This window comes from Oryctolagus cuniculus, chromosome 1 (genome assembly GCF_964237555.1).
Source record: "Oryctolagus cuniculus chromosome 1, mOryCun1.1, whole genome shotgun sequence".
Lineage (NCBI taxonomy): Eukaryota > Metazoa > Chordata > Mammalia > Lagomorpha > Leporidae > Oryctolagus > Oryctolagus cuniculus.
Genome location: NC_091432.1, coordinates 115,799,162 through 115,823,216, shown reverse-complemented (window position 1 = coordinate 115,823,216; position 24,055 = coordinate 115,799,162). Strand labels below are relative to the sequence as shown.

The window sequence follows — 24,055 nt, the reverse complement described above, 5'->3', positions numbered from 1 at the left end:
TGGACAGTGAGAGAGAGAGACAGAGAGAAAGGTCTTCCTTTGCCGTTGGTTCACCCTCCAATGGCCGCGGCCGGCACACCGCACTGATCCGAAGGCAGGAGCCAGGTGCTTTTCCTGGTCTCCCATGGGGTGCAGGGCCCAAGCACTTGGGCCATCCTCTACTGCACTCCCGGGCCACAGCAGAGAGTTGGCCTGGAAGAGGGGCAACCGGGACAGAATCCGGCACCCTGACTGGGACTAGAACCGGTGTGCTGGTGCCGCTAGGCGGAGGATTAGCCTGTTGAGCCACGGCGCCGGCCGTACTCACTTGTTTTATGGGGATTGGAAGTATGTCGGGCTGAGGGACACCTCCCCTACCTACTAATGTAAACCTAGAACCTGTTATGAAATCTAATGGAGGCTGTGGTTAGGAAAGCAAAGGTTGAAGGTACAAAGGTAGAAACCTGTAGGGTAAATGATATGCATGAATGGGCTTAATGTGAAGCGACTGCATCTTTTATCCCTGGTTGTATCATGAGAATGGACTTTATATCTGTCTGGGGAATGTCTGCTGTGCCTAGTGTTATAAAATTGAAGGCGCATAAACCCACCCTTCAAGCGACATGAATTGGATATGCTGAATGGGAAGCAGTAAGACTCCCTGAGCTCACACCACACAGCATAGAGCTGGGACACTGGAGGGGACAAATTCTAGTTGAGGGTGCTCTGTGTGGAGCCCAGACGGGGGCTTATGCAAGAGCCTGCTAGTGCCTCCTGCAATGGCTACTGGGACTCTGAGCTGAAGATGAAAACGGTTTCTCCAGCTCGGGCTAGCTGGGGACTGCAAGGAGGAGACCCTCACAGCAGGGAGCTTCTTTTCCCCTAGGACTGACTCACACTCGGGAACAGTGGGAGGACCTGCTGGATTTCCTCATCACTTGGACAGTGCCCTACAAAAACAGCTGTCCAGTGGCTGGCAAAGAACTGCTTGGTGCATGGATGCACTTCCAAGGAGAACAAAAAAATATCCTGTTTGGGCGGACGCCACTCTGATAGCAGAAAGTAAAAACAAATCAGTGAAGAACTGAGCAGTGGTTAAAACCCCTGTTCGGTTTTTTTACTGACTCATGGGCAATTATCAGTGGCCTGGTCACATGGTCAGGCAGAAGGGCAATGGAACCCTTGTGAAAATCACTAAGGGTATCCGCAGGATGCACTGACATGTCAATGCCCATCTGAAAAGCCCCTTTCTGGGTTTGGAGTGTGACTGCAGACCACAGGCGGATATCCTCATGTGCTCATTTAAAGCGGCCATCAGGGAGCAGGAAGCGGGTGAGCATGGTGATACTGCAGCCACGAAGCGCTAGGATGAATGAATCAGTGTGTAATTTCTTCCTTTTTTTTTTTTTTTTTTTTTGACAGGCAGAGAGGACAGAGAGAGAGAGAAAGAGAGAGAGAGAGAGAGAGGAAGGTGAGAGGAAGGTCTTCCTTTTTCGTTGGTTCACCCCCCAATGGCCCCTGTGGCTGGTGCGCTGTGACCGGTGCACCAAGCTGATCCGAAGCCAGGAGCCAGGTGCTTCTCCTGGTCTCCCACACGGGTGCAGGGCCCAAGCACTTGGACCATCCTCCACTGCACTCCCTGGCCACAGCAGAGAGCTGGCCTGGAAGAGGAGCAACCGGGACAGAATCCGGCACCCCAACCGGGACTAGAACCCAGTGTGCCGGCGCCGCAGGTGGAGGATTAGCCTATTGAGCCCTGGTGCCGGCGTCAGTGCGTAATTTCTTGCACAACTGAGGCACACACTGCCAGTAAAACTGTCTCTGCCAACAACAGACGAACACTGGAGAGGGCCCCGTGGCAGATTCCTCAGGGGGACAGCCCAGCACAGAGCTGGCTCGCAGAGACTGAGGCCGGTGCACCTGGAAGTCTAGAAATGCGCCTTGACGGGAGCAGACACACGCTCTGGACTGCTTACCTGGTGGAAGATGCAAATGTGCAGAGTGCTATAACAGAACAGGGACACTAGATACTGCACCAATTTTGATGGCCAGCTATCATTTCTTCAGACCAGGAAACTCACTACACAGCCCACACCTTCCCACAATGAGCCGAGCGTTGTCTTCCTTACAGTTATAGTTTGATAGAGAATTAATCATCAAGGGTATGCTCCCCCTTAACATAAGAGGGTCTAAGCTAAGCTCCGCACTAGGTTAAGGTAGCCTGTTTTTCTGAAAATCTGGGGAGAACAGCGTAGCGGAAGATGCTTGTAGGATAACCATTTTAGTCTGTTTCCTGTTGCTGAAACAAAATATGTGACCATGTGATTTACAAGAATGGCCTTTTGTTCAGTTCCCAGTCCTGGTGGGGGCGGGGCGAGTATACCAGCATAGCAGCAGAGTCCGCTCAGCACCTGGTCAAGGTCTTCCTGCTGCACCGTACAGGGTACAGGGCAGCGCATGGAGAGCAAGAACAACTACTCCAACTTTTGTCTCTTTCCCTTCTTACAAAGTCACTGATGCCACCAGGGGGCATCATTTCCAAATACCACGAACACAGGAATTTGTAGGTTCGGCTTGCAGCAGGTGCCTTTGGGAGGGCACATTTAAACCACGGCAGACTACCTTTTTCCCTTTTCATTTCTTCCTTCCCCACATCATCTCAATGTTCTTTTTCCTTCACAGGACCTGAGCTGCAGTGACAAGTGCCAGAAACAGGAAGGATTCCTAAACAGAAGACTGTAACTTTATTTTTAGACCTTTATGTCAGAATTCCAAAGGCCCTCAACGGGCAGACTGTGCCTTCACCACATTTGGCAAAGCTGAGGTTAAGTATGAATGCAACTCGGGGCAGGTGTTTGGCCTGGCAGGTAAGACTCCCAGGTCCCTCATCAGAGTGTCTGGGTTTGATGCCCAATCCTGACTTCTGATGCCAGTTTCCTAATGCAGACCCTGGGAGGTAGTAGTTGGGTCCTTGCCACCCACGTGGGAGACCTGGACAGTTTCTGGCTCCCAGCTTCAGTCTGACCCAGCCCAATTATTGCAGGCATTTGGAGAGTGAACCAGTGAATGGGAGCTCTCTCTCTGTTTCTCAAATACACAAATAAATAACATGTTCTTAAACTACAAAATAAAGCCAGACAGCCCTCTGGAAAGGCAACATTTAAAAAAAGAACAAATGCAGCTATATTGCCTAGTGGTCAGGACAGCCTGCTGGCTCCGTATCTGCGGCACTCAACCCAGGACAGATGGGAGTGGACCAGGGGCAAGTTCTTGCTGGACCAGTACTGCTACCTACAACTTGGGACCAGCACAATGGCTAAACCTACTATTCTCTCCAAAGATGAAAAAGCTTAGACATATAGGGAGAAGAAGGAACAGCAGCTGAGGGTAAACAAAAGAGTTAATGTGTTATGTGATGAGAGGAAGCCAGTATTACATCAACACCTCAAAAGAGGCTCCCAGCAAGAGATGATACACCTGACACTCGAAAACGTGAAGTCTTACGTGGCCAAGCCCACTCGTGCCTTTTTTTTTTTTTTTTTTTTTTTTTTTTTGACAGGTAGAGTTATAGACAGAGAGAGAGCCAGAGAGAAATGTCTTCCTTCAGTTGGTTCACTCCCCAAATGGCCGCTATGGCTGGTGCTGCACCGGCCCGAAGCCAGGAGCCAGGTGCTTCCTCCTGGTCTCCCATATGGGTACAGGGGCCCAAGCACCTGGGCCATCCTCCACTGCCCTCCCGGACCACAGCAGAGAGCTGGACTGGAAGAGGAGCAACCAGGACTAGAAGCCAGTGCCCACATGGGATGCCGGCACTGCAGGCAGAGGATTAGCCAACTGAGCCACGGCACCAGCCCCTCCTGCTTTTTTTCTTTTTTTAATTTTTTGTTTGTTTGTTTGTTTACTTGAGAAGCAGAGATAAGAGAAAGAGATGGGAGGGGCGGAGAGAGAAAGTTTTTACCTACAGCTTCACTACACAAATGCTCACAACAGCCAGGACCAGGAGTTAGGAGCTCAATCCAGGTCTTCACCATGGGTGGCAGGGACTGAACTACTGCTACCTCCTGGGGTCTACACTAGCAGGACGCTGGAGTCAGGAGAAGGAGCAAGGCACCAGGTGCTCTGATGTGGGATGCGTCTTAAACATCTCTAGGTCAAATGCCCACCCTGCTCTCCTGCTTTTGGAACCTGACAAGAGCAAATGGAAAAAAGCTGTAAACCTGAGTGGCCTCCTGCTGGGAGATATTTTCATACTATCTAATGATAGATGGACTAATTAATGACTGAAAGGGACTTCAGTAATGGCCCAGTATCCTTTAACTGTTGTGACAGATCCCTGATCAAATACAAGGGGCTGTCCTGTGGTATAATCCAAAATACATGTGGCCTTGATCTCTTCTTATCATAGCGCTCCCAAACCATTGGACCTTCCTAAGGGACAGGAGTGTCTTCATGATGAGCCCCTTTGACAACACATTCAAGAGGTGACATCGGCTAGGGCCCCTGGATAGCAGGATTGGGCCAGTCCCCAGAAAGCCCTACCCACCAACCTCCAGGAAAGGGGAATGGAGTGCAGGGTGTGAGTGGCTGGAGATCCAAATCTAGAGAAACTCCTGGACAAGGAAATTTGCTGAGCTTCTGGGTTGCTGAACTCATGAAGGTGCTGGAAGAGTGGGGAGCCCAGCAAGGACATGGAGGGTCCCCACCCTCCACCCTGTATCTTACTCTATGTACCCCACCCTCTGGCTGTTCACCTGTATCCCAGAGTTCTGGGAGCCACCCTAGCAAACCGGTCAAACCCAGGTAGGGAATTAGGACCTCAGCTGGCGAGGGGGTGAGTGAGCCATGAGTACAGGTGGTCCAGACTTGTGAGTGGCAACTGAAGTGGGAGCAGTCTTGTGGGACTGGGCCCTCAACCTGTGGGATCTACTATCCTCAGGGAGATGGGGTCAGAATGTAACTGAGTTGTAGGATATTTGTTTGTGTCCACTGGAGAATTGCCAGGGGTGTGGGAGAAGCCCCCACATGGCTAGTCCCAGGAGAGGTGTGTGTTGAGTGTGGGAGTAGAAGGAAGACAGTTTTTCTTGCCTTTAGACTTCCCATCCTTAAGCGATGAACCAGTGTCCGTTTTACCTTCTACAGCTACAAGGTATGGAAGAGTAGATGGCAGAGAAAATTAGTTCCTCAACTAGAAAGGAAATCTGAATTAGAAAAGCTAGAAGATAACACACCAATGCCACTAATGGTTTGGGTTAGCATGATAAAATTAGAGTATTTTTCTCTTTCCTACTACCCCAAAATTTACAATTATCAGGTGATTATTTTAGACACATAATAGTCAATGACTTACATATAAAAATGATTTAAGACAACAATTGGAAGCCCCTTGGAGGGTCTCTAAATGACTCACTAAACTAACCACCCACTGCCTTTCCTACCTTCCTAATGGCCTTCCCTATTTGGGAAGCATTGGGGGCAAATACTCCAAAGATTAAATGCCTAAACTGGGCCCTGAGGCAAGTGTTTTTTCCATAGATGCAAAAGCTAGAGGAAAAGCCAAGTCAGGTGTTAACTGTGTTTCTATTCCCTCCCTCAACCCCATCATTTCCTGGCCAAAGTCACCAGCTGGAAACATCAAGACCAAACCTCTAGGTCAGATGGTGGAGGCACAGACGACGTGCTGAGATGGAGAGAACTGACAAAGAACGAGGATGTTCCGGAGACACGGCTGTCTTATCAGAAACTGGCCGAGACTTCAGTTCAGAGGCCCGAATCCCAGCCTGTCATCCAGCTCAGCCACCTCGTGTCTTTATCTCTTCTACAGATCAGTGTCTCAGCCAGGGCGCGTGCACAAAAGGGCTCACATCACCCCCTCAAATCCGTACCAGAGTCTCAGGAGGAAAAGCCATGGGCCTCCTTATCCCGCTCCTTTTCCACCATTAGTCCTTGCTGAGGCACAGCTGTATCTTCCTAACAGCGATTTTTAAACTATACCCGTGCTACCTGAATTGAAAATCCAGACTCGTGGGCTGAACACAGAAGAGACTATTTGAGATCAGGACCACCTTGGGAGTGGCACGTGGCTGCTCACAGAGGCATGGGGGTGCTAGTCACGGCCTGCCATGTCTTTTTTTTTTTTTTTTTTTTTTTCACAGGCAAAGTGGACAGTGAGAGAGAGAGACAGAGAGAAAGGTCTTCCTTTTTTTTTGCCGTTGGTTCACCCTCCAATGGCCACTGCGGCCTGTGCATTGCGCTGATCCGAAGCCAGGAGCCAGGTGCTTCTCCTGGTCTCCCATGCAGGTGCAGGGCCCAAGCACTTGGGCCATCCTCCACTGCACTCCCGGGCCACAGCAGAGGGCTGGCCTGGAAGAGGGGCAACCGGGACAGAATCCGGCGCCCCAACCGGGACTAGAACCCGGTGTGCCGGCACCACAAGGCAGAGGATTAGCCTAGTGAGCCACGGCACCGGCCTCTGCCATGTCTTCTCAGGAGCTCTGGGCATCTCCATCCTGCCTCCCTTGTCCCACAGAAAGGCCTAAGGCAGATTTGCAGTTCTGACCCCTGAGAGAAGCTTTGCCATCTCCTCTGAGAGACGGCTCCAAAATCAGCAGAGGAAAGTTCACAAGAGCGTCCTCCTCCCCACCAGGTACCACGGCCCTTGGAAAGAATCCCGATAGGAAAGTCCCCAGGCAAAGCCCTCAGCCTTCCATAAAGCTCTTGTACTAACAGTGGCTCAGCCACCAGGCCCATGCTTCTCCAGGCCTGGACTGTGGCTCTAGACACCTGCTCCATGGCTGGCAGCTCACCCTTCCGGGTCAGGAAGAAAAGTCCCCACAGGCAGCTTGGCCTTTGAAACTTCTTAATGGAAACTGAGTAACCCTAGAAGCAATTATCAGTGAGCAGCATAGCAGCCAGAGGATACACATTACCTAGGAAGGCAGGATTATCACCTGCTCACCTGCCCCACGTTCATCCCAGGCTCTTGCCAGACACGTAATAGGCACCTCCCTGAGTGTATAACCACAATGGAAACTCTCAAAATACCAACTCCCACAGAGGAATCTGGCTACTGTGAATCAGCACGCAGATCCCCATCTCCACCGTCTCTTTTTCCATGCATTGTTTTAATTTGGAAACCACGTCTACAGCCAGGCTGTCCACCTATACCATCAGCATTGCCCACAACCAGCGCCACGCATCCACAAACCTACGTACTCTTTGGAGGCCTTCCCATCTCAGGCATGCCAGGGCTGCTTGCTTCCAGGCTCTGGGGAAACAGGACAGTGGAACTGCAAGAAACCCACCCACTGCTTCGAGATCAGAAGACTGGCCTTGCTTCTGCTTGACCAGGAACAAGTTAATCTCTCAACTTCAGGCTCCCTAGAGGTGAAACTGCCCTCAGGGATTTAACATATTTAAAGTCCTTGGCAGAAAACTTGGTACAAAGTAAGACTTAGTCTCCGCCCTTAAGGAACTGTGGGCCTCCAGGTGGTTTTGCCAGTTAACCCTTCCAGCACTGATCACTTTCTTTATGCTGACCACGTCTCCTTTGCACCTGAGTGTTGCTTTGTTTTAAGAACACAGGAGTCAGCATTGTGCAACAGCAGGTTAAAGCTCTACTTGCAACACTGGCATCCCATATCAGAGTGCCAGTGTAACTTCTGACAGATCTACTTCCTACCCAGCTCCCTGTTACCGTACCTGGGAAGGCAGGTGGGAAGACGGATCAAGTACTTGAGCCCCTGTCACCCACATGGGAGACTCTGATGAAGTTCAGGCTCCTGGCTTCAGCATGACTCTGCTCCAGCCATTGCAGTCATTTGGGGAGTAAACCAGCATATGGAAGATCTCTCTCTCTCTCTCTCTCTCCTCTCTCTCTCTCCCTCTCTCTCTCTCCCTTTCAAATGTATACATATATAATATATATATTTTAAAAGTATTTAAAATATATATTTTATGTATATACATATACTTTTAAATATGTATTAAAACATATATATTTTTAAAAGTATATATAAATACTTTAAATATATATATATATTTAAAGTCAGAAGTTTTCCCTCTCCTATACTCCTTGTGCCTCTCCTATAGGGTGTGCTACATTCAGAGCAGGGAACATCCAAATAGGGCTGGCTGATGGATACAGCATTTGGATACAAATCACCCTTCTCTCCTGCACATGGAGGAGAAACTGAAGCAAGTCTCCCTCCCACGGACAGAGGAAAGGGATGGAGAATCAAGATAGGCATACACATGGTGTATATGCATTACCTGCAAACCACATGCCTTCTAAGCCAGCACCAGAGAGACAACCCAGCCTTACCCGATTGGGAAGACTCACGGAGAGACACTACCAACAGACAAATGTGGAACCCAGCAAGAGCCCTGAGAGACTGCAGGATGACAACATGGTCATCTCCCTTTTCCACGGTTTCATTTGCCACGGTTATTTAGTTACTGGGGATCAAGAAGCAGGGTGAATACAACACTGCAAGATATTTTGAGAGAGACTGAACTCACTAACTGCTACTACATTGGAATAATTTATTTATTTGTTTGTCTCTATAAATTAAACTTTATCAAAGGTATGTATTAACATAGCACATATGGCTGGCACCGCAGCTCACTAGGCTAATCCTACACCTGCGGCGCCAGCACCCCGGGTTCTAGTCCCGATCGGGGCACTGGATTCTGTCCCGGTTGCTCCCCTTCCAGTCCAGCTCTCTGCTGTGGCCCAGGAGGGCAGTGGAGGATGGCCCAGGTCCTTGGGCCCTGCACCCGCATGGGAGACCGGGAGGAAGCACTTGGCTCCTGGCTTTGGATCAGCGCAGCATGCCGGCCACAGCGCACCGGCCATAGCGGCCACTTGTGGGGGTGAACCAAAGGAAAAGGGAAGACCTTTCTCTCTATCTCTCTCTCTCTCTCACTGTCTAACTCTGCCTGTCAAAAAATAAAAAATAAAATAAAATAAAAAAAACATAGCACATATGAGGTGCAGAACTATCGTCAGCTGCAGGTGTCCATCGGGGATCTTGGAACGCATCCCTCGTGGATAAGATGGGGGCTGGCTGCACTCCCAGCTGCCAGCCTGCTAGACTGAGCAACCGTGACAGGTACCTCACAGAGAGGAGGGGACAGAGCAGCTGTGGGAAATGCAGTACAAAAGGTGATGGTTAGGAAGGTGCCCAGGAAGACAGACACAGAGACACGCTGCTGTGTCCCTTGCAAAGCCGTCGCCCAGGCCTCCTGCCCTTCAACAGCTTTATTCTACCCTCCAGAGAGGGTGACAAGATGTCACCCTGGAAGACACATCTCCATGTGACTTCTGTCTTTCTATTGGACTCCAGCATGTCAGAGAGAGGCTCTGATTCCTAGTTCAGATTTTGAACAGTTACAACTGGGTTAGGCTGAGGATGCAGGGAGACAGGCCTCTCAGAGTTTGCCCCCCTCAACTTTGCCCCTGAGCTCAGAGAGCAATCATTTTGCCATCTTCTGTTAAGTGGCGGTGAACAGTTAGACAGCAGGCAGAACAGTGTAAAGCTTCAGGGTGTCACCTCACCACACTTCCATTCAGTTACCCACAACTGCAAGGAGAAGTTGCCTAGGGCTGGCGTTGCGGCGTAGCAGGCTAACCACAGCATCTCATATGGGCACCTGTTGGAGTCCTGGCTGCCCTGCTTCCCATCCAGCTCCCTGCTAATGCATCTGGGAAAGCAGCAGAAGATGGTCCAAATGCTTGGGTCCCTGCACCCACGTTGGAGACCTGGAAGAAGCTCCTGGCTCCTGGCTTTGGACAGCCCCAGCCCTGGCTATTGTGGACATTTGGGAAGTGAATCAATGGATGGAAGATTCTTTCTCTCTCTCTCATCTTTCAATCTCTCTATATAACTGCCTTTCAAATAAATAAAAAAAATCATTAAAAAGAAAAGAAATTGCCTCTAATATTCATACCACTGTGAGGTCCTGGCTCCCCACAGAGCTGAATCCTCTTTGTGTATCAAAACTCTGTATATGGCATCTCTGTAGATTTTTGATGAGTGACTGATTAATTGAAAATCAGACTTTGGCAAGAATCAGTCTGACAGCCTATCAACTCACCACTTCCAATTTGCCACATCCCACATTAAGACTATGCTTGGTCATCCATCCCTACCTACAAACCAACAGAACTGCTAAGGTTTCAGTGTGTTCCCTAGAAAGGTCATCTGTTAAAAAAATGTTTTTCATTTGTTCCTTTTAATTAACATTTACTAATTGTACATATTCATGGGCACAGAGTGACATATCAGTGCATGTATACAATGTGTACTGAACAAGTCAGGGTAATTGGCACTTCCACGTCCATGTCATGTCTCTGTGTTTGGAGCCTTCAAGCTCCTCTCTTCTAGTTCTTCATAAAATATATAACAGCTCACTACAAACCACGGTCATCCAACTGTGCTAGGAACTTACTCCTCCTGTCTGGGTTTTGGTGTCCATTATCCAACCCCTTTTCATCCCCACTCCCTACCTTTCCTGGGCTCTAGTGAGAACTACTCCACTCTCTTCGAGAAAACGAATCCCCAAATTCATATGTTGACGGCTTTTGGAGGTAGGGCCTTTGGGAGACGGTGAGGATCAGCAGAGGTCATGAGCATGAGGCCCCCACGATGGCATCAGTGGGTTTGTAAGAACAGGAAGAGAGACCGAGTTAGCATGGTTGCTCTGCCTCGGCATGTGGCACTCGCTCCCATGTGAGGATGCAGCAAGAAGGGCTCCAGCAGACGTGCAGCAGATGCCAGGGCCATGCCCTTGAACTTTCCAGCCTCCAGAACGGAGGCCTAAATAAACCTGTATTTTTTCTAAGCCACCCAGTCTTAGCCACCTGTGAGAGCAACAGATTGCTTTCACCACGAGGCTCTGGTCTCTCCTCAGCACTCAGCTCTCCACAGGAAGTAGATTAATGGTTGTCTAAGGCTAGGGAACAGGAAATGGAAAGATTGAAGGTATGGCTCGTTTGCGCGTGACAAAAGCGTTTTAAAATTGTGGTATGGCTGCACATATCTGTGAAGATACTAAAAAACACTGAATTACACAATTTAAACATGTGCATTATATGAAATGAAAATTAACTCAATAAATTATTGCGGCTTTAAAAAAGCTTGGCTCTGGACTTATCTCCAGGAAATCTCTCCAGGCTCATGAATAAGGAAAATTCCACTTTAAACTAGTAAAGAAAAGGGGAACATTCATTCACTCCCAAGTTATTCATCAATCGACATCTATGCATCACCATGAAAAACCAGGCAGTGCTGGGCAGTGAGGACATAAGATGGACAAGAGTGGCCGTGGCTTGCTTCTGCGCTGTACCTCTGGTTCTCTGTATCCCCAATCCAGGCTAACTCTAGCACTTTCTCCACTTCTTTTTCCTAGGGCTTAAGAAGAAGAAAGGGGTCTCACACCCGCTTTATGTTTTCAACTCTGCGCAGTTAAAGTGCACAAAGCTACAGCCCTCACAGCCCTCTGCCTCTCCTCCTGAGTGAGCTCCACCGAATTCCACGGCAAGCCTGAACGGTGTGCTTCTCCTTGCAGAGAGTGGATCTGGCATGGGAAATGTGCCCAGGAAAGACTCCATGCTGGGCCTGGTATGTTAATCCCCCCTAATCCAAGCCAGAGCAGAACCAGGTCCAATCATCCTGTCCAAGGCATGTTCAAGGTGCGAGGAGACCAGGAGCACCTCCAGAACACCTGAGCCTGTAGCCTCATGGTGAGCCACACACACACACACACACACGCTCCCTGTGTGAGCTGCACAGGACACTGCAACAGCTTCACTCTGCAGCAGCAGCAGGAAGTTCACAAAACATCGTCACATGCACTGCCCTAGAGCCTTCCCTTTAGCCCACAGAGAGCCCTTCCTCCCTCTCTTCCTTCCTTTTTGAAGATTTATTATTATTTGAAAGTCAGAGATAGAGAAAGACAGAAGAGACAAAAACAGAGTTCTTCCACCTGCTGATTCACTCCCCAAATGGCTGCAGTGGCCAGGGCTGTGCCAGCCTGAAGCCAGGAGCCAGGAGCTTCTTCCAGGAATCTCACATGGGTTCAGGGGCCCAAGGGCTTTTCTTTCCCAGGCACATTAGCAAGGAGCTGGATCGGAAGTGGAACAGCTGGGACTCGAACCAGCGCCCATATGGGATGCCGGCGCTGTAGGCGGTGCTTTAACCCGCTGCGCCACAGCACCAGCCCCACAGAGAGCCCTTTCCCCAGATTCTGGAAGTGAAACTGAGGCAGGCCAAGAGGTGTCCAAGGATTCATAGTCAATGACATAGTGAAATGCAAACCTGGGTCTCTGGACTTTAAGGCAAGTGTTCTTTGCCCTGTATTGCCTCTAAATGGCAATTCCTTCTCAGGCAATCCTGATGGGTATCCTTAAGTATCTACTTTACTTGTCTGTGTCCTTTGTTTCCATGGGATGCCCTTCATTTTCAAGTGCTCTGTTTTAGACAATCCACATAGCTTCCAGCAAGAGGCAGTATAACAGTGGTTGAAAGTAAAGATTTAAGTCAGACAAAATTGGGTTTGAATCAAGTCTATGGAATCCTTTTTCTATCCATACAGTTGGCCTCCATATCCACGGATTCTACAGCCACAAATAAAAACACTTGGGGGACCAGTGTTTTGACGTAGTGAGTTAAGCCACCTCCTGCAACACTGGCATCCCATATGGGCACCGGTTTCAGACCTGGTTGCTCTACTTCCAAGCCAGCTCCCGGCTAATGCGCCTGGGAAATCAGTGGAAATTGGCCCAACGGCTTGGGCCCTTGCACCCATGTGGGAGACCTGGAAGAAGCTCCTTGCTTCTGGCTTTGGCCTGGTGCAGCCCTGCCCATTTTGTAGCCATCTAGGGAGTGAACAAGCAGATAGAGGATCTCCCTCTATCTCTCACTGTAAATCTTTCAAAATAAATAAGTAAATCTTTAAAAAGAAGAATGAAAAATAAAATACTTGGGAAAAAATTTGCACCAGGACTAAATTGGTACAGCTGTTTTTTTTTATTATTTTCTAACCACCACAGTATAATGATGGTTAACACTGCATTTACATTATATTAGGTATTATAAGTAATCTAGAGATTATTTAAAGTAATGGGAGGAAGGGCCAGCACTGTAGCATAGCGGGTGAAGCCACTGCCTGCAGTGCCAGCATCCCAGATGGGTGCCGGTTCAAGTCCCAGCCGCTCCACTTCTGATCCAGCTCTCTGCTGTGGCCTGGGAAAGCAGTAGAAGATGGCCCAAGTGCTTGGGCCTCTGCACCCGCATGGGAGACACAGAAGAAGCTCCTGGCTCCTGGCTTTGGATCGACACAGCTCCGGCCATTGTGGCCAACTGGGGAGTGAACCTGTAGATGGAAGACCTCTCTCTCTCACTCTTTCTCTCCCTCTGCCTCTCCTTCTCTCTGTGTAACTCTGACTTGAGCATCTACAGATTTCTGGTGTCAGGTGAGGCCCTGGAACCAATCCCCACGCATACCAAGGGATAACTGAATACAAATATTCTTTTAATGCAACCAACCACCGTTTAAGAAAAAAGCCTTAAACTATAGCAAGGTGGTGAAAATCCCCCCCACTCAACAAAAACAGTTCTCAAAACCAGGAACACCTTTCTTAAATATAATCTTGCTTAATCTAATCTCAATCTCAGCCAGGAATACATGACTTTTCCCCCCATATATTTTTTTGTCCTCTGTATCCATGGTAGAATCTCAAAGTTACAGCAAGGTCTATTTTAGGGTCTTTCACACTGCAGGAGAAAGCTGAAAAGTGATCACAAATGATTTTAGTTCCAAATTAGCTTCCACCAAGTTTGCTCCATTTCCTTCTACTCTGTAGAAAAGGCAGCAGGGTGAGGCACCACAACAGAACTGTTGTCCCTAAGGTGCACACATGCACGCACACACAGCCTGAGAACAGGGGCAGGCATTTAGCCAGGTGATTAGTTCACCCACATCTCAGATGTGGGTGCCTGGGTTCAATTCCCAGCTCTCGCTCTTGAGTCCAGCTTCCTGCTAATGCACACCCTGGGAGGCAGTAGCGATGGCTCAGATACCTGGGTCTCTACCACCCATGTGGCAGCCTTGGATTTCATTCCCAGTCTCTGGTCATTGTGGGCATTTGAGAAGTGCACCAGGAGATGGGAGTTCTGTCTGTCTGTCTATCTGTATCTACATCTCTGGCTCCGTCCTTCTCAAATGTTTAAGTTTTTCTTTTTAATGGCAGAGAACAAAGTACTCCATCTGCACCTGCAGGGAGCACCATACGCAGTCACTGCAAACAGAAAAGAGAAACCCCGAGAGGTGCACATGAACCTTTGGGGGCCAGGAGCAGAAAGCTATGATTTGATGACAGCTTGGAGTCCCTCAAAGGCCCAGATTTTAAGGGTTTGATTCCCAGAGTCTTATGTTAAGGGATTAAGGATGGGACTTCATTAAATTATGGGGTCTGAAGCTGGGGTGTCCTGGAAAGGGCTTAGATTGCGTTAAGCCACTGGAGTGATGCCCTCATGATGGACTCATGGTGACTCTGTAAAAGGAGAGACCGCACGGAGGACCAGCATGCTCCCAGGCTCTCTCTCCGCTTTCTGGCTTGCCAGGTGATCCTCCCTCTACCCCACCCCCCCCAACACACACACTGTGCCACTGCCAGCCACCACACACTAGACCAGTGGCACCCCCACGCATCTCAAACTGCAAACCTCCACAACCAGGAGATGCAGTGACCCTTCTTCCTTCCTCAGCAACTTCTCTTGAGAGCTCGTTACAGCCATGAAAAGCTCACACACACACACACACACACCCCGAAAGGCTCAGACAACTTCTGCCTAACCCTTTCTCGATCTTCAATACGCCCCACCAAGACAACAGCACCCTGTTTCTTTTACCTTTCCCCATATTTTCCCTCGTACCTGGTCTCATGCACCCGGCCTCATACTACTCTTGTTTTCTACTACCTACCTGTACTGGCAAGGTTTGAGCCTCCTCCTCCATGTCTCCAGGGTTCTCCTCTTCTCTACTACACAGCACAGGCTATGCCTTCCAATGCTCCCCACTCAGTGTGAGTGACACCCACATGCCTTTAACTCTTACACAAGTGCCCCATCCTCCTCTGCCCCGCCACATCCCTCCCCCTACTCAGCCCGTGCACCATCACGCCGCATCATCTCCAGCATCATCGCCGCTAGCTGGTACCAGACTGAGTTCACAGGACGTTCAATAAACACTTGTTTACTGAAATGAATGAAACTGAACAGATTGGGAGGAGTCCCCAGGAAAGTGGACAGCGATTCAGTTACCCTACACAAGAACACAAACTTCGAATTAAAAGACAGGGCTCTATGATCTAAAAATAATTGGGGGGTGTGGGAGGCAGGCATTTGGCCTAGTGATAAAGACACTGGTTAGGACTCCAGCATCTCATATCAAAGTATTTTGATTCAAGCTCCAAGTTCATGTGCCTGGGAACAGCAGTGGAAGACAGCCAAGTACTTAGGCCCCTACTACCCATGTGGGAGACCCAGAAGAAGTTCCTGGATGCTGGCTTTGGCATGGCCCAGCCCTGGCCAACGTGGCTATCTGGGGAGTAAACCAGTGGATGGAAGATACCTCTCCTTCCCCACCCCCCCCCCCAACACATACACTGATTTTTCAAATAAATAAATTACTCTTGAAAAGAAAGTACCTGGATTCAGTTGATTCCTGGTTCTGGTTTCTGACTCCAGCTTCCTGCCAATTAGACCCTGGGAGGCAACAGTGATGGCTCCAATGATTGGGTCCACGCCACCCACGTGGGAGACCTGGGTTGAGTCCCAAGTCCGGGCTTGAGTCCCAAGTCACTGTGGGCATCTGGGGAGTGATCCAGTAGATGGGAGCTGTCTCTCTCAATCTCTCTCTCTCATAAATCCGAAATATTTATAAAAAGAGCAATTTCCTCCACCCTCAAACTTCCCATCTACCTTCCTTTGATATCAATGAATGAATAAGAAGTTACAAAACAAATAAATATTACATGTGAATGGGCAGAGTACATGGTATCAATGAATGAGGATTCCCCAGCCTCTACCAGGGAACAAGCTTGGCTCAGACACAACCCCTGGCAGCACCTCTCCTGACCAAGGCTGGAGAGCACTGCCTCACGGCTTTCTACATCGGTTCTACAGGGAAGTTCCAACTTTCCCACTACCTAGATGCCACAATTACCTATCGAGAAAGCAGCTGGCACAAACCACAGTGGTGTGACGGTGTGACTCACTCAACACGAACACTCCAGCTCTACCAGTATGGGCCAGTTAAAACAACCTGGTGTGGTCAAACGCAAAATAATAAAAATTGGAGTTTGGAAATCCAAATCCAAGTGAAGAAGCCACTGAATCCCCTTCCCCCTTCTCTGGCTAGCTCTAACTGTAAGATGGCAATCACAGCAGTACCTACCTCCGAGAGCGAGCTCCTGGGAAGACGAGATGTGGAGCTACCTGGAGCGCTCCACATAGCGGCCCACTAACTGCTACCATTTTTACTGTTCGCTTGGCTGCGAGGTTCAAGCCAGATGGCACGCTGTGTGAAGCCCATGTCTCGTAGCATCTAGCACGAGGCCCTCACCCTGGCGCCGCGCAGGAAGGTGGCACAGGCGTGGAAGCGAAGGGATCACTAACCCTGGCGCCGCGCGCGCGCGCGCAGCGCTCTGGAAGGTTTCCACCAGGATGCCCTGGGGCCCTGGCGGCTCTGGGGAGCGGCGGGAGGCAAGGGAAGAGGCCGGGGCGGAACAGGAACCTACCTGCTTTCACTGCACTCCTTCCGCTCCCTGACCCTCAGCCACTTGCGGAGGAGGAAGCGTTTGCGGCGCGGGGAAGCGCTGGGTGTGGAGCAGTTGGACCAAGGGGTGTCCTCGTCGCTGGAGGGCGTGATCTCGATGGACGGCAGCTGCAGGAACTCCTTGCCAGGGGCCAGCACGCCGGGCAAGTCCTGGGTCAGCCCGGCCTCCAAGCTCTGCTCCTGCACGTTCTTCATTCGGCGCATCTTGAAACGCCGGCGGCGGAGTGTGGGGGTCGACGAGCTGGACCACACCGGGCTGCCCTCCGGCGCGCCCTGCGCCTCGGGCACCTGCAGGGCGGGCAGCTGCAGGTTCTCCATCATGTTGGCAGCCGGCATGGGGGCTCGGTGCCTCCGCGCGCCCTCGGCCAGCAGCCGCGCTCGTCCGCGTCTCCGGCTCGCCGCTCCCCAACCCCTGGCCCGCCGCACACGGTCCCCGCTCACGGCTGCAATCGCTCGCTACTCGAGCGGCCCGAAGAGCAAGTTCTTTTCCTGGAGCGCCGCGCGAGGAAGGGGACAAGGAGGGGACGCGGCGCGCCGCCGCCGCCGCCGGGAGTCTAACTTTTCGGAGAGCGCGTCCTCCGAGGTGAGGCGACCCGGACGCGGCGGGAGTCGCCTGCCAGCCACTCGGCCGCCCTCCTGGGGCTCCCCTTGCGCGCCCGCTTGTTTTTCTTCCGCTGCGCTCGCTCGCTCGCTCGCTTGCGTCTTTGCCTGAGAGGGAGTCGGCGGCCCGGGGCCCCAGGGGGGCGGCGCAGCAAACTCTCAGCGGTTTGCGTTCGGCAGATCAGGTCGGGGAGCCGGCTTGGCGCTGCAGGGAGGCAGAGAGCAGGAGGAAGAGGCAGTGGTAGGAGGGAGAGAAAGGGAGAGAAAGAGAGAGAGGGAGAGAGAGGAAGCGAGACACTGGATAAAAACCAAACAGGAGGAGGAGCAGGGGGCTGGGGTGCCTATCCCGAAAGGGCACGCACAGACAGCGGCGGCGGTGTAACTGTACACGGAGGACCTCGGCAGCGGCTCGGCCTCCAGCGGCGCTGCTCCAATCAGCCTAGGCAAAGAGCAGCGCACACCAAACTTTCTCAGAGCAGCGATTGGCCAGCAGCTCTCGTTAGCCCAACAACTCCCCGCTTTTTCCTGGGAGCGGGGGCTAGGGAGGGGGGTGAAGCAATGAATTCAGTCCCCATTCTCTCAGGCCACCCAAGATACAAGAGTGAGGGGGCTTTGCGGCTGAATCGCTTCTCCTAAGAAAGGGGCTGTGTTTGAGCGACGCGCGGGGTGCGGGAGGACTGGGGACTGTCACTGGGAGGAAGTGAGGTTTCTGGAGGCTGCTTCCAAAATGAACAAAGTTAGAAGAGAGGACAGTCGTGTAGCACGGCCTGAGGACGCCAGACGTGACATACCAAGGATGGACAGACAGTGGGATCTGAGAGACACATAACACACAGGACCCAGAAGGAACATGGGTGGGGCCCCCCGCTGCTCCCAAGCAAGGAAGGAAGTTAGAGGAGAGGGAGCACCTGCAAGGCATGCATCCAGCAGGGCCCCAGAGAGATTCCGTTCTGCTTCATGCTGCTTGGGAGCACGGACTGGGTCACACACACTCCAGTGTATCTCCATGTCAGGGGACCTGGACAGACTAGTCTAGGTCAGGCCTGATGGTGTGCCAGGATGTGCCGAGCCACTCACTCTCTATAGACTCAGGTGTTGCCTCCTATAGAGAGCAGCCCTGGATCCGATGCCCCCTTGTTGAACACTCCGCAGGTGCTAGGGCCCCGGCTAACCAGCCTAGCTCCTACAGCAGGGGCCACAGCGCCCACGCTGCTCCCTCCTCTGCTCAGAGCGTCAGTCTCTTCACTAAGCAGCTATCCAAAAGGCCATGAGGAGCCCCAACAAATACACCGCAGAGTCCACAGTCTGAGTCACCGCTCTTCCCTGCCCCTTTCTGCGAGTCCAGTTTGCATTTGGGAGCTGATGCCCAGCTTCTGTGCCACGATGAGGACCACATTTCACAAGAGTCCCAAGGGATGTGAAGAGAAAAAAAAATTGCATCCCTAAAGACCACAAGAATTCACGGCAAGAAAATATATCCAAGACAGCAAGGCTGACAGCTGGCCGTGGGTCCATCGTGCCCTGCAGTGACCCAGCTGGAGGAGCTCAAGGCATCCTGAGATTGCATCACCTCCCAGAGGCCCAGAGACTTAAGGAGATCCTGTGTCCAAAGAGCCAGGGCCAGGCCCGCCCGTGAACAAGTCTGCAACAGCGGCCCCAGTTTCTGACTCCTCACATCCGGCACTGGCTCTCTTAGGAACGGTTCGGTGTCACTCTATTTTAACTCCCGGACATAGCACAGAAAGGAGAGTCCTTCTCCATCAGGTGTGAAGTCTGGTGAGGGGCAGGGCACCTCTTCCGGCTCCAGGATGCTGGGCAGGCTGGCTGTCACTCCAAACCTCAGCAACCAGAGCAAAGCCAAGGTCCCATGGGCTTTGATCTGTGCCTTGGATCTCCTTCATGGATGAGGACTGTGCAGGAGGTCTGATAACTTCCCAGGGCAAGGAACCGGGTGTCAGGTGGGCTGCTGGAGTTGGAGACGGGGGTCTCAGGTGAGTTTATGGGGAGAAGGGAAGGTGGGACATTGCCATTCATTTGGAGGGCAAGGAAGATTCCATGAGTATTTTGGACAAAGGGTCAACAGCGGGGGAAGCCCACTTGAAGTTTATCCCGGGCACTGTGAATTTACATGCATACACTCAAAAGGAAGAAAAGCCACTGCCTCCTTCCCCCACACGCTTCAGCCATTTTCCCACCTGCCACAGATTCTGGACCTGAAACCCTAGGAGACGTAATGTAAACCTGAGGCAGGGCGGGGGTTGAGAGGGACCGCCTACGTTTTACCTGGCCTGAGGACAAACCTCCCAACTAGATCTGAAATGGTCTCACCTGGTTGGGAAGCACACACCCAGGGCACCTCGTGTCCCTAACCCTGTCCTCCCTTACTCCCACCTGCACTGCTAACTTTTCATCCCTTAAAACCCTACTCAAAGCACACACTCCCAGCTCCCTCCGGGTTTCTGGTTGCCCTGGTACCGTAAGTACAGGAAGAACAGGCCCTGCTTGGAAACACCGAACCCTGTACAGCTGTGAGTCCGACTGCCCTTGAGGGAAGAACCAAGTTTCTCCTCCCCCTGATTCTCTCCAGCATCCGGTGCTTTTTATTTCTACAGGGCCCTTTACACTTTTTAAAGGGGCTTTCACATGCCTTTCTGCACTTTCAGCTAGGAGCAAGGTGGAACATGTCATTACCCTCATTTTATAATTGATGAAAGCAAGACACAGAGAGGCAGTCATTTATCCAAGGCCGTAGATAAAATGATAATGACTAACAGCTGATAAGGCCAGACTATTTGGAAGCCACTGGAGTCTCCCCATATGTATTGGCCCTGGAAAACAGGCCCCCTGGAACACCAGAATGTTACTTACTAGCCCTGGCTTGCTTTGGATCCACCCTGAAATCACATGTAACAGTTTAGGTCCACCTGTTATTTCACAGGCTGGGAAATGGAAGCCCCACTGGCGGAACAACAATCCCCTAAAGCAGCTGGCGTCAAAGATTCCATAATCCCCGTCAGAATGTGGTTCAGGGCATCCATTCCCCAAGTCTCCCCCTGCCCCTAATTCCTCTCTCCCATACTGGGCTCTTAGGCTCCACACTTCTCTGGGGGAAACTGATCTCACCTCTGGTGGCCCCCAGACAGGTTGGGGCCAGAACAACCCACGCCCTCCCCCAGCCTATGGGGCCTCTGACTTTAAATGAAAGGAGCTCAAGTTACCAGGCAACTGTTGTTTATTCTTGGCCGGACAGGCTCTCCTTTCCTACAGATATAAGACACCCAGCACCTGTCTATTACTTCTGGAGCCCCGTAAACTACCCAGTCCATTCTTCAGCCACAACTTCCACGCGGGAACATCAGGGGGAAATGGCAGTTTCAATGCTAGATTCTCCTGGGTGCACATCCACGAGCGTTAGGGGGAACACACAGGCACCCACAGACCTGCCATCCCACCTGCCCCAGAAGGCCAAGGGCGGGCACCTCCCGAGAACACAGGAGTCCCCCTTCTTACACTGATGCCCCAAGCCAGACAACCCATGCCCTCAAGACTCAGACACTGAGTCCCTCTCCCACACGAGACCTTCAGAATGGTCAACGCCCATGGGTCACGGACACAGGAAAGAAACCCACACTGGACGTCCACAAGGTGGAGCGTGTGGTGCTCAGGAAAGCTGGGAATACGGAAGGGAATGTGGACGGTGCTGGGAGAGCAGCGGCTGGGCATTACTGTCCAGCTCTCTTTCTGCAGCAAGCAGGAAGAAATGAGTTTGTGGAGAGCACAATGTGGGGGGCTCAGGGTACATGACAAACATTTACCAAGGGTAAGGCAGGGTAGGGACTGGAATGCATGACCAAGTGTGGTTAGCGAGTGGCTTTCTTGAGAGGTAACTGGAGCCTAGTTAGAGGCAGCAGCAGGAAAGAGATCATCTCTTAAAGGCCCAGTCCCCCATCTACGACTGTGGGTCTCCAGGGCCCAGATTCTCTCTAAAATAAAAGCCATTTGTTCATGCCTCAGAGTCCTTCTGTATTAACTCACTGCTGGCTCTAGGCACATTGGTCACTGCATGCAAAACATCAACCTGGGACAATCAGCTTTCACTGCTTGAAAATATAAAGACCACTCACTAAGGGTGGTGATGAGGGGGCTCCCAGGGGTGGGGGCCCGGGGACTGGAGAAAGAATTGGGGAGGACAACTGAGAGCTCTCCCCGTGGTGTCTGCTTCTGTTCCTTTCACTAATCCTCTCTTCGACTTCCCCAGGGCGGAGCTCACTGCTTAAGAAAGGGGTCAGAGGAAATTGCACAGAATCTGTGCGGAACAAGAGGAGGTGGAGTAAGAGGCCAATGCTGGCTAAACACAACCTAAATAAAACCACCGTTCACCAGCCACCACGTCCATCATCTCCTTCCAAGGAAAATGCTTGGAGACTCTGATGGAGACTCGGTTCCCAAGAACAGAGCCCTGGGGTATGCTGTCAGCCACAGGGAATGCACAAGGTCGGCAGAGGCTTGCTCCTGCTAGCCTGCGCAGGAGCCAGGGTAAGCCATGACGTCACCTTAGCAGGAGGACTATCACCAGATAAGCCTCCCTGGTTTCATTGCTCATCAAGAGGCTTAGGAGTCAAGGAATGTTTTGCACAACAACATTTGGCTGCCCCTGTTCTTCACACCCGGATACCAAGGCACAGACAGACATAATCTCTTGTCCTCTGCATCTTACAAGGTCAGTCTTCATGCAAACCAGGGCTGGAAGAGACTTCCTGAGGTCACCTCTTTGGCTCTCCATCCCAAGGAAAGCAGGTGCGTGCTCTGGGTATTCAGCTGTTTTTCTCGGAAGCATCATGAAATCCTAGCAGCCTTCAAACAGTGATTTACTGCACAGACCAAAGTCAGGCCATCTGAACTTTAGACCTCTTCCACCACTTACAATCAGTTTGCTTTCAGATAAATCATTTAACTTCTCTGTGCCCAGTTTCCTCATATGTGCATCTCCCTCCCAGCACACCTGTATCAACATTGTGTTGGGCACGTAGAACAGACATGGCAAAAAGTAACTATAAATGACTGTTTGTTATGTCTAATCACGTTTCCTTTCTAGTACCCTTGTTAGGAAATGGGACCTTTCGTGTTGATTTTTTTTTATTTTTAAAAAAGATTTATTTATTTATTTATTTGAAAGTCAGAATTACAGAGAGAGAGAGAGAGATATCTTCCATCTGCTGGTTCACCCCCCAAATGGCCACAACAGCTAGGGCTAGGCCAGGCCAAAGCGAGGAACCAGGAGCTTCACTGGGGTCTCCCATGTGGGTGCAGGGGCCCAAGGACTTGGGCCATCTTCTGATGCTTTCTCAGGCTCACTAACAGGGAGCTGGATTGGAAGTGGAGCAGCCAGGACTCAAAGCAGGGCCCATATGGGATGTTGGCACTGCAGTAAGCAGCTTTACCCACTATGCCATAGCACCAGCCCCTCATGTTGATTTTCCATTCAGTTGAATTCTCCAAGTAGCGGTTAAACTAAAGCTCTGTGTAGGGCTACTAGGTAAGCAAGGACTGCAGCTAGAGCCGGATAAGTAAGATGAGATCTGTGCGTCAGAGCTCACTATCTAGCAGGAAGAATTAATTAAGTGTAAAATATAAGTGAAAATCAGGTCTGAGTAAAAATACAAGGGCACTTCCAGAAGCTCATGGAAAAGGAATTAAAGACAAATTTAGTTTGGGACACCTCTCTCCCCCCCGAAATTTGAAATCCATGCCTAGACAAGGTCTTCGGAAGGTTCATGGAAGTGTATGTTTGTGAAAAAAAGATGAACGGATTTCAAACATTTTTGCACCAAAATAAACTTTATCTTTTAATTCCATTCTTAACATTTATTTATTTCATTTGAAAGGCAGAAAACCAGAGAGGAAGGCAGAGAGTTCACTCCCATTCTTTGGTTCAGTCCCCAAGTGCCCACAATGGTGGAGATGGGCCAGATCACAGTTAGGAGCCAGGCACTTCATCCAGGTCTCCTACATGGGTGGGTGGCAGCGACTCAAGTACTTGAGCCGTCACCTGCCGCCTGCAGGGTAGCACACTCTCTGGAAGCTGGGGTTGGGAATGAAGCCAGGACTTGAATGCAGGCACTTAGCTATGAGTGGGTGTCCCAGGCAGCATCTTCACTTCTGGGCCAAGTGCCCGCCCCGGAACCTTCTGAAGTCTACACTCATGCTGATAAATTTTAAAAAGAGTGAAAGAGGTAGTCTAGACAGGTCCTACTGAGGGACTGGCATTTTAGAACAAAAGCGTGGATTTAATTAGGAAGGCAGAAGAAGGCATCAACAGCGTTAAGTAAAGATATTGAGGAATGAAAACTCACGGAGAGTTTTTGAAGATAAGTCACGGCACTAGGAATTGAGTCTGGATAAACCTGAGGGTCAGATCGCAGTGAGTATTACTGAAGTTTACATTTTCTTCTTAAACAAAGAGATGCATTCCTATTGGTTTTGGGTTTTTTTGTGGGGGAGGTGACATTACTGACCTGTGTTTAAGCAACCTCAGTTCTGAGCCAGTGTGAAACATGTTCTGGAGAAGTGAGCGGCAGGAAGTACATAGACCAAGCCAGAGACTGTCACTCAGCCCATCACTACTTTTAGGATACTG

The 24,055-nt window shown here is 50.8% G+C and overlaps 1 protein-coding gene across 11 annotated transcripts in view; it reads right to left on the bottom strand.

Annotated features, from left to right (window-relative positions):
• Positions 1–24,055, bottom strand: part of GRAMD1B (GRAM domain containing 1B) — a 272,813-nt gene that overhangs the window by 176,217 nt on the left and 72,541 nt on the right. For 4 of the 11 annotated variants that reach the window (XM_070047508.1, XM_070047497.1, XM_070047592.1 and 1 more), the window contains exon 1: positions 16,781–17,106. In XM_070047508.1, the coding sequence (XP_069903609.1) occupies positions 16,781–17,022 (242 nt within the window). In that variant the 5' untranslated portion in view covers positions 17,023–17,106. Of the gene's footprint in view, positions 1–16,437; positions 17,862–24,055 lie in introns of those variants that run through there. The other 7 variants (XM_070047520.1, XM_070047531.1, XM_070047529.1 and 4 more) reach the window with 6 other exon arrangements.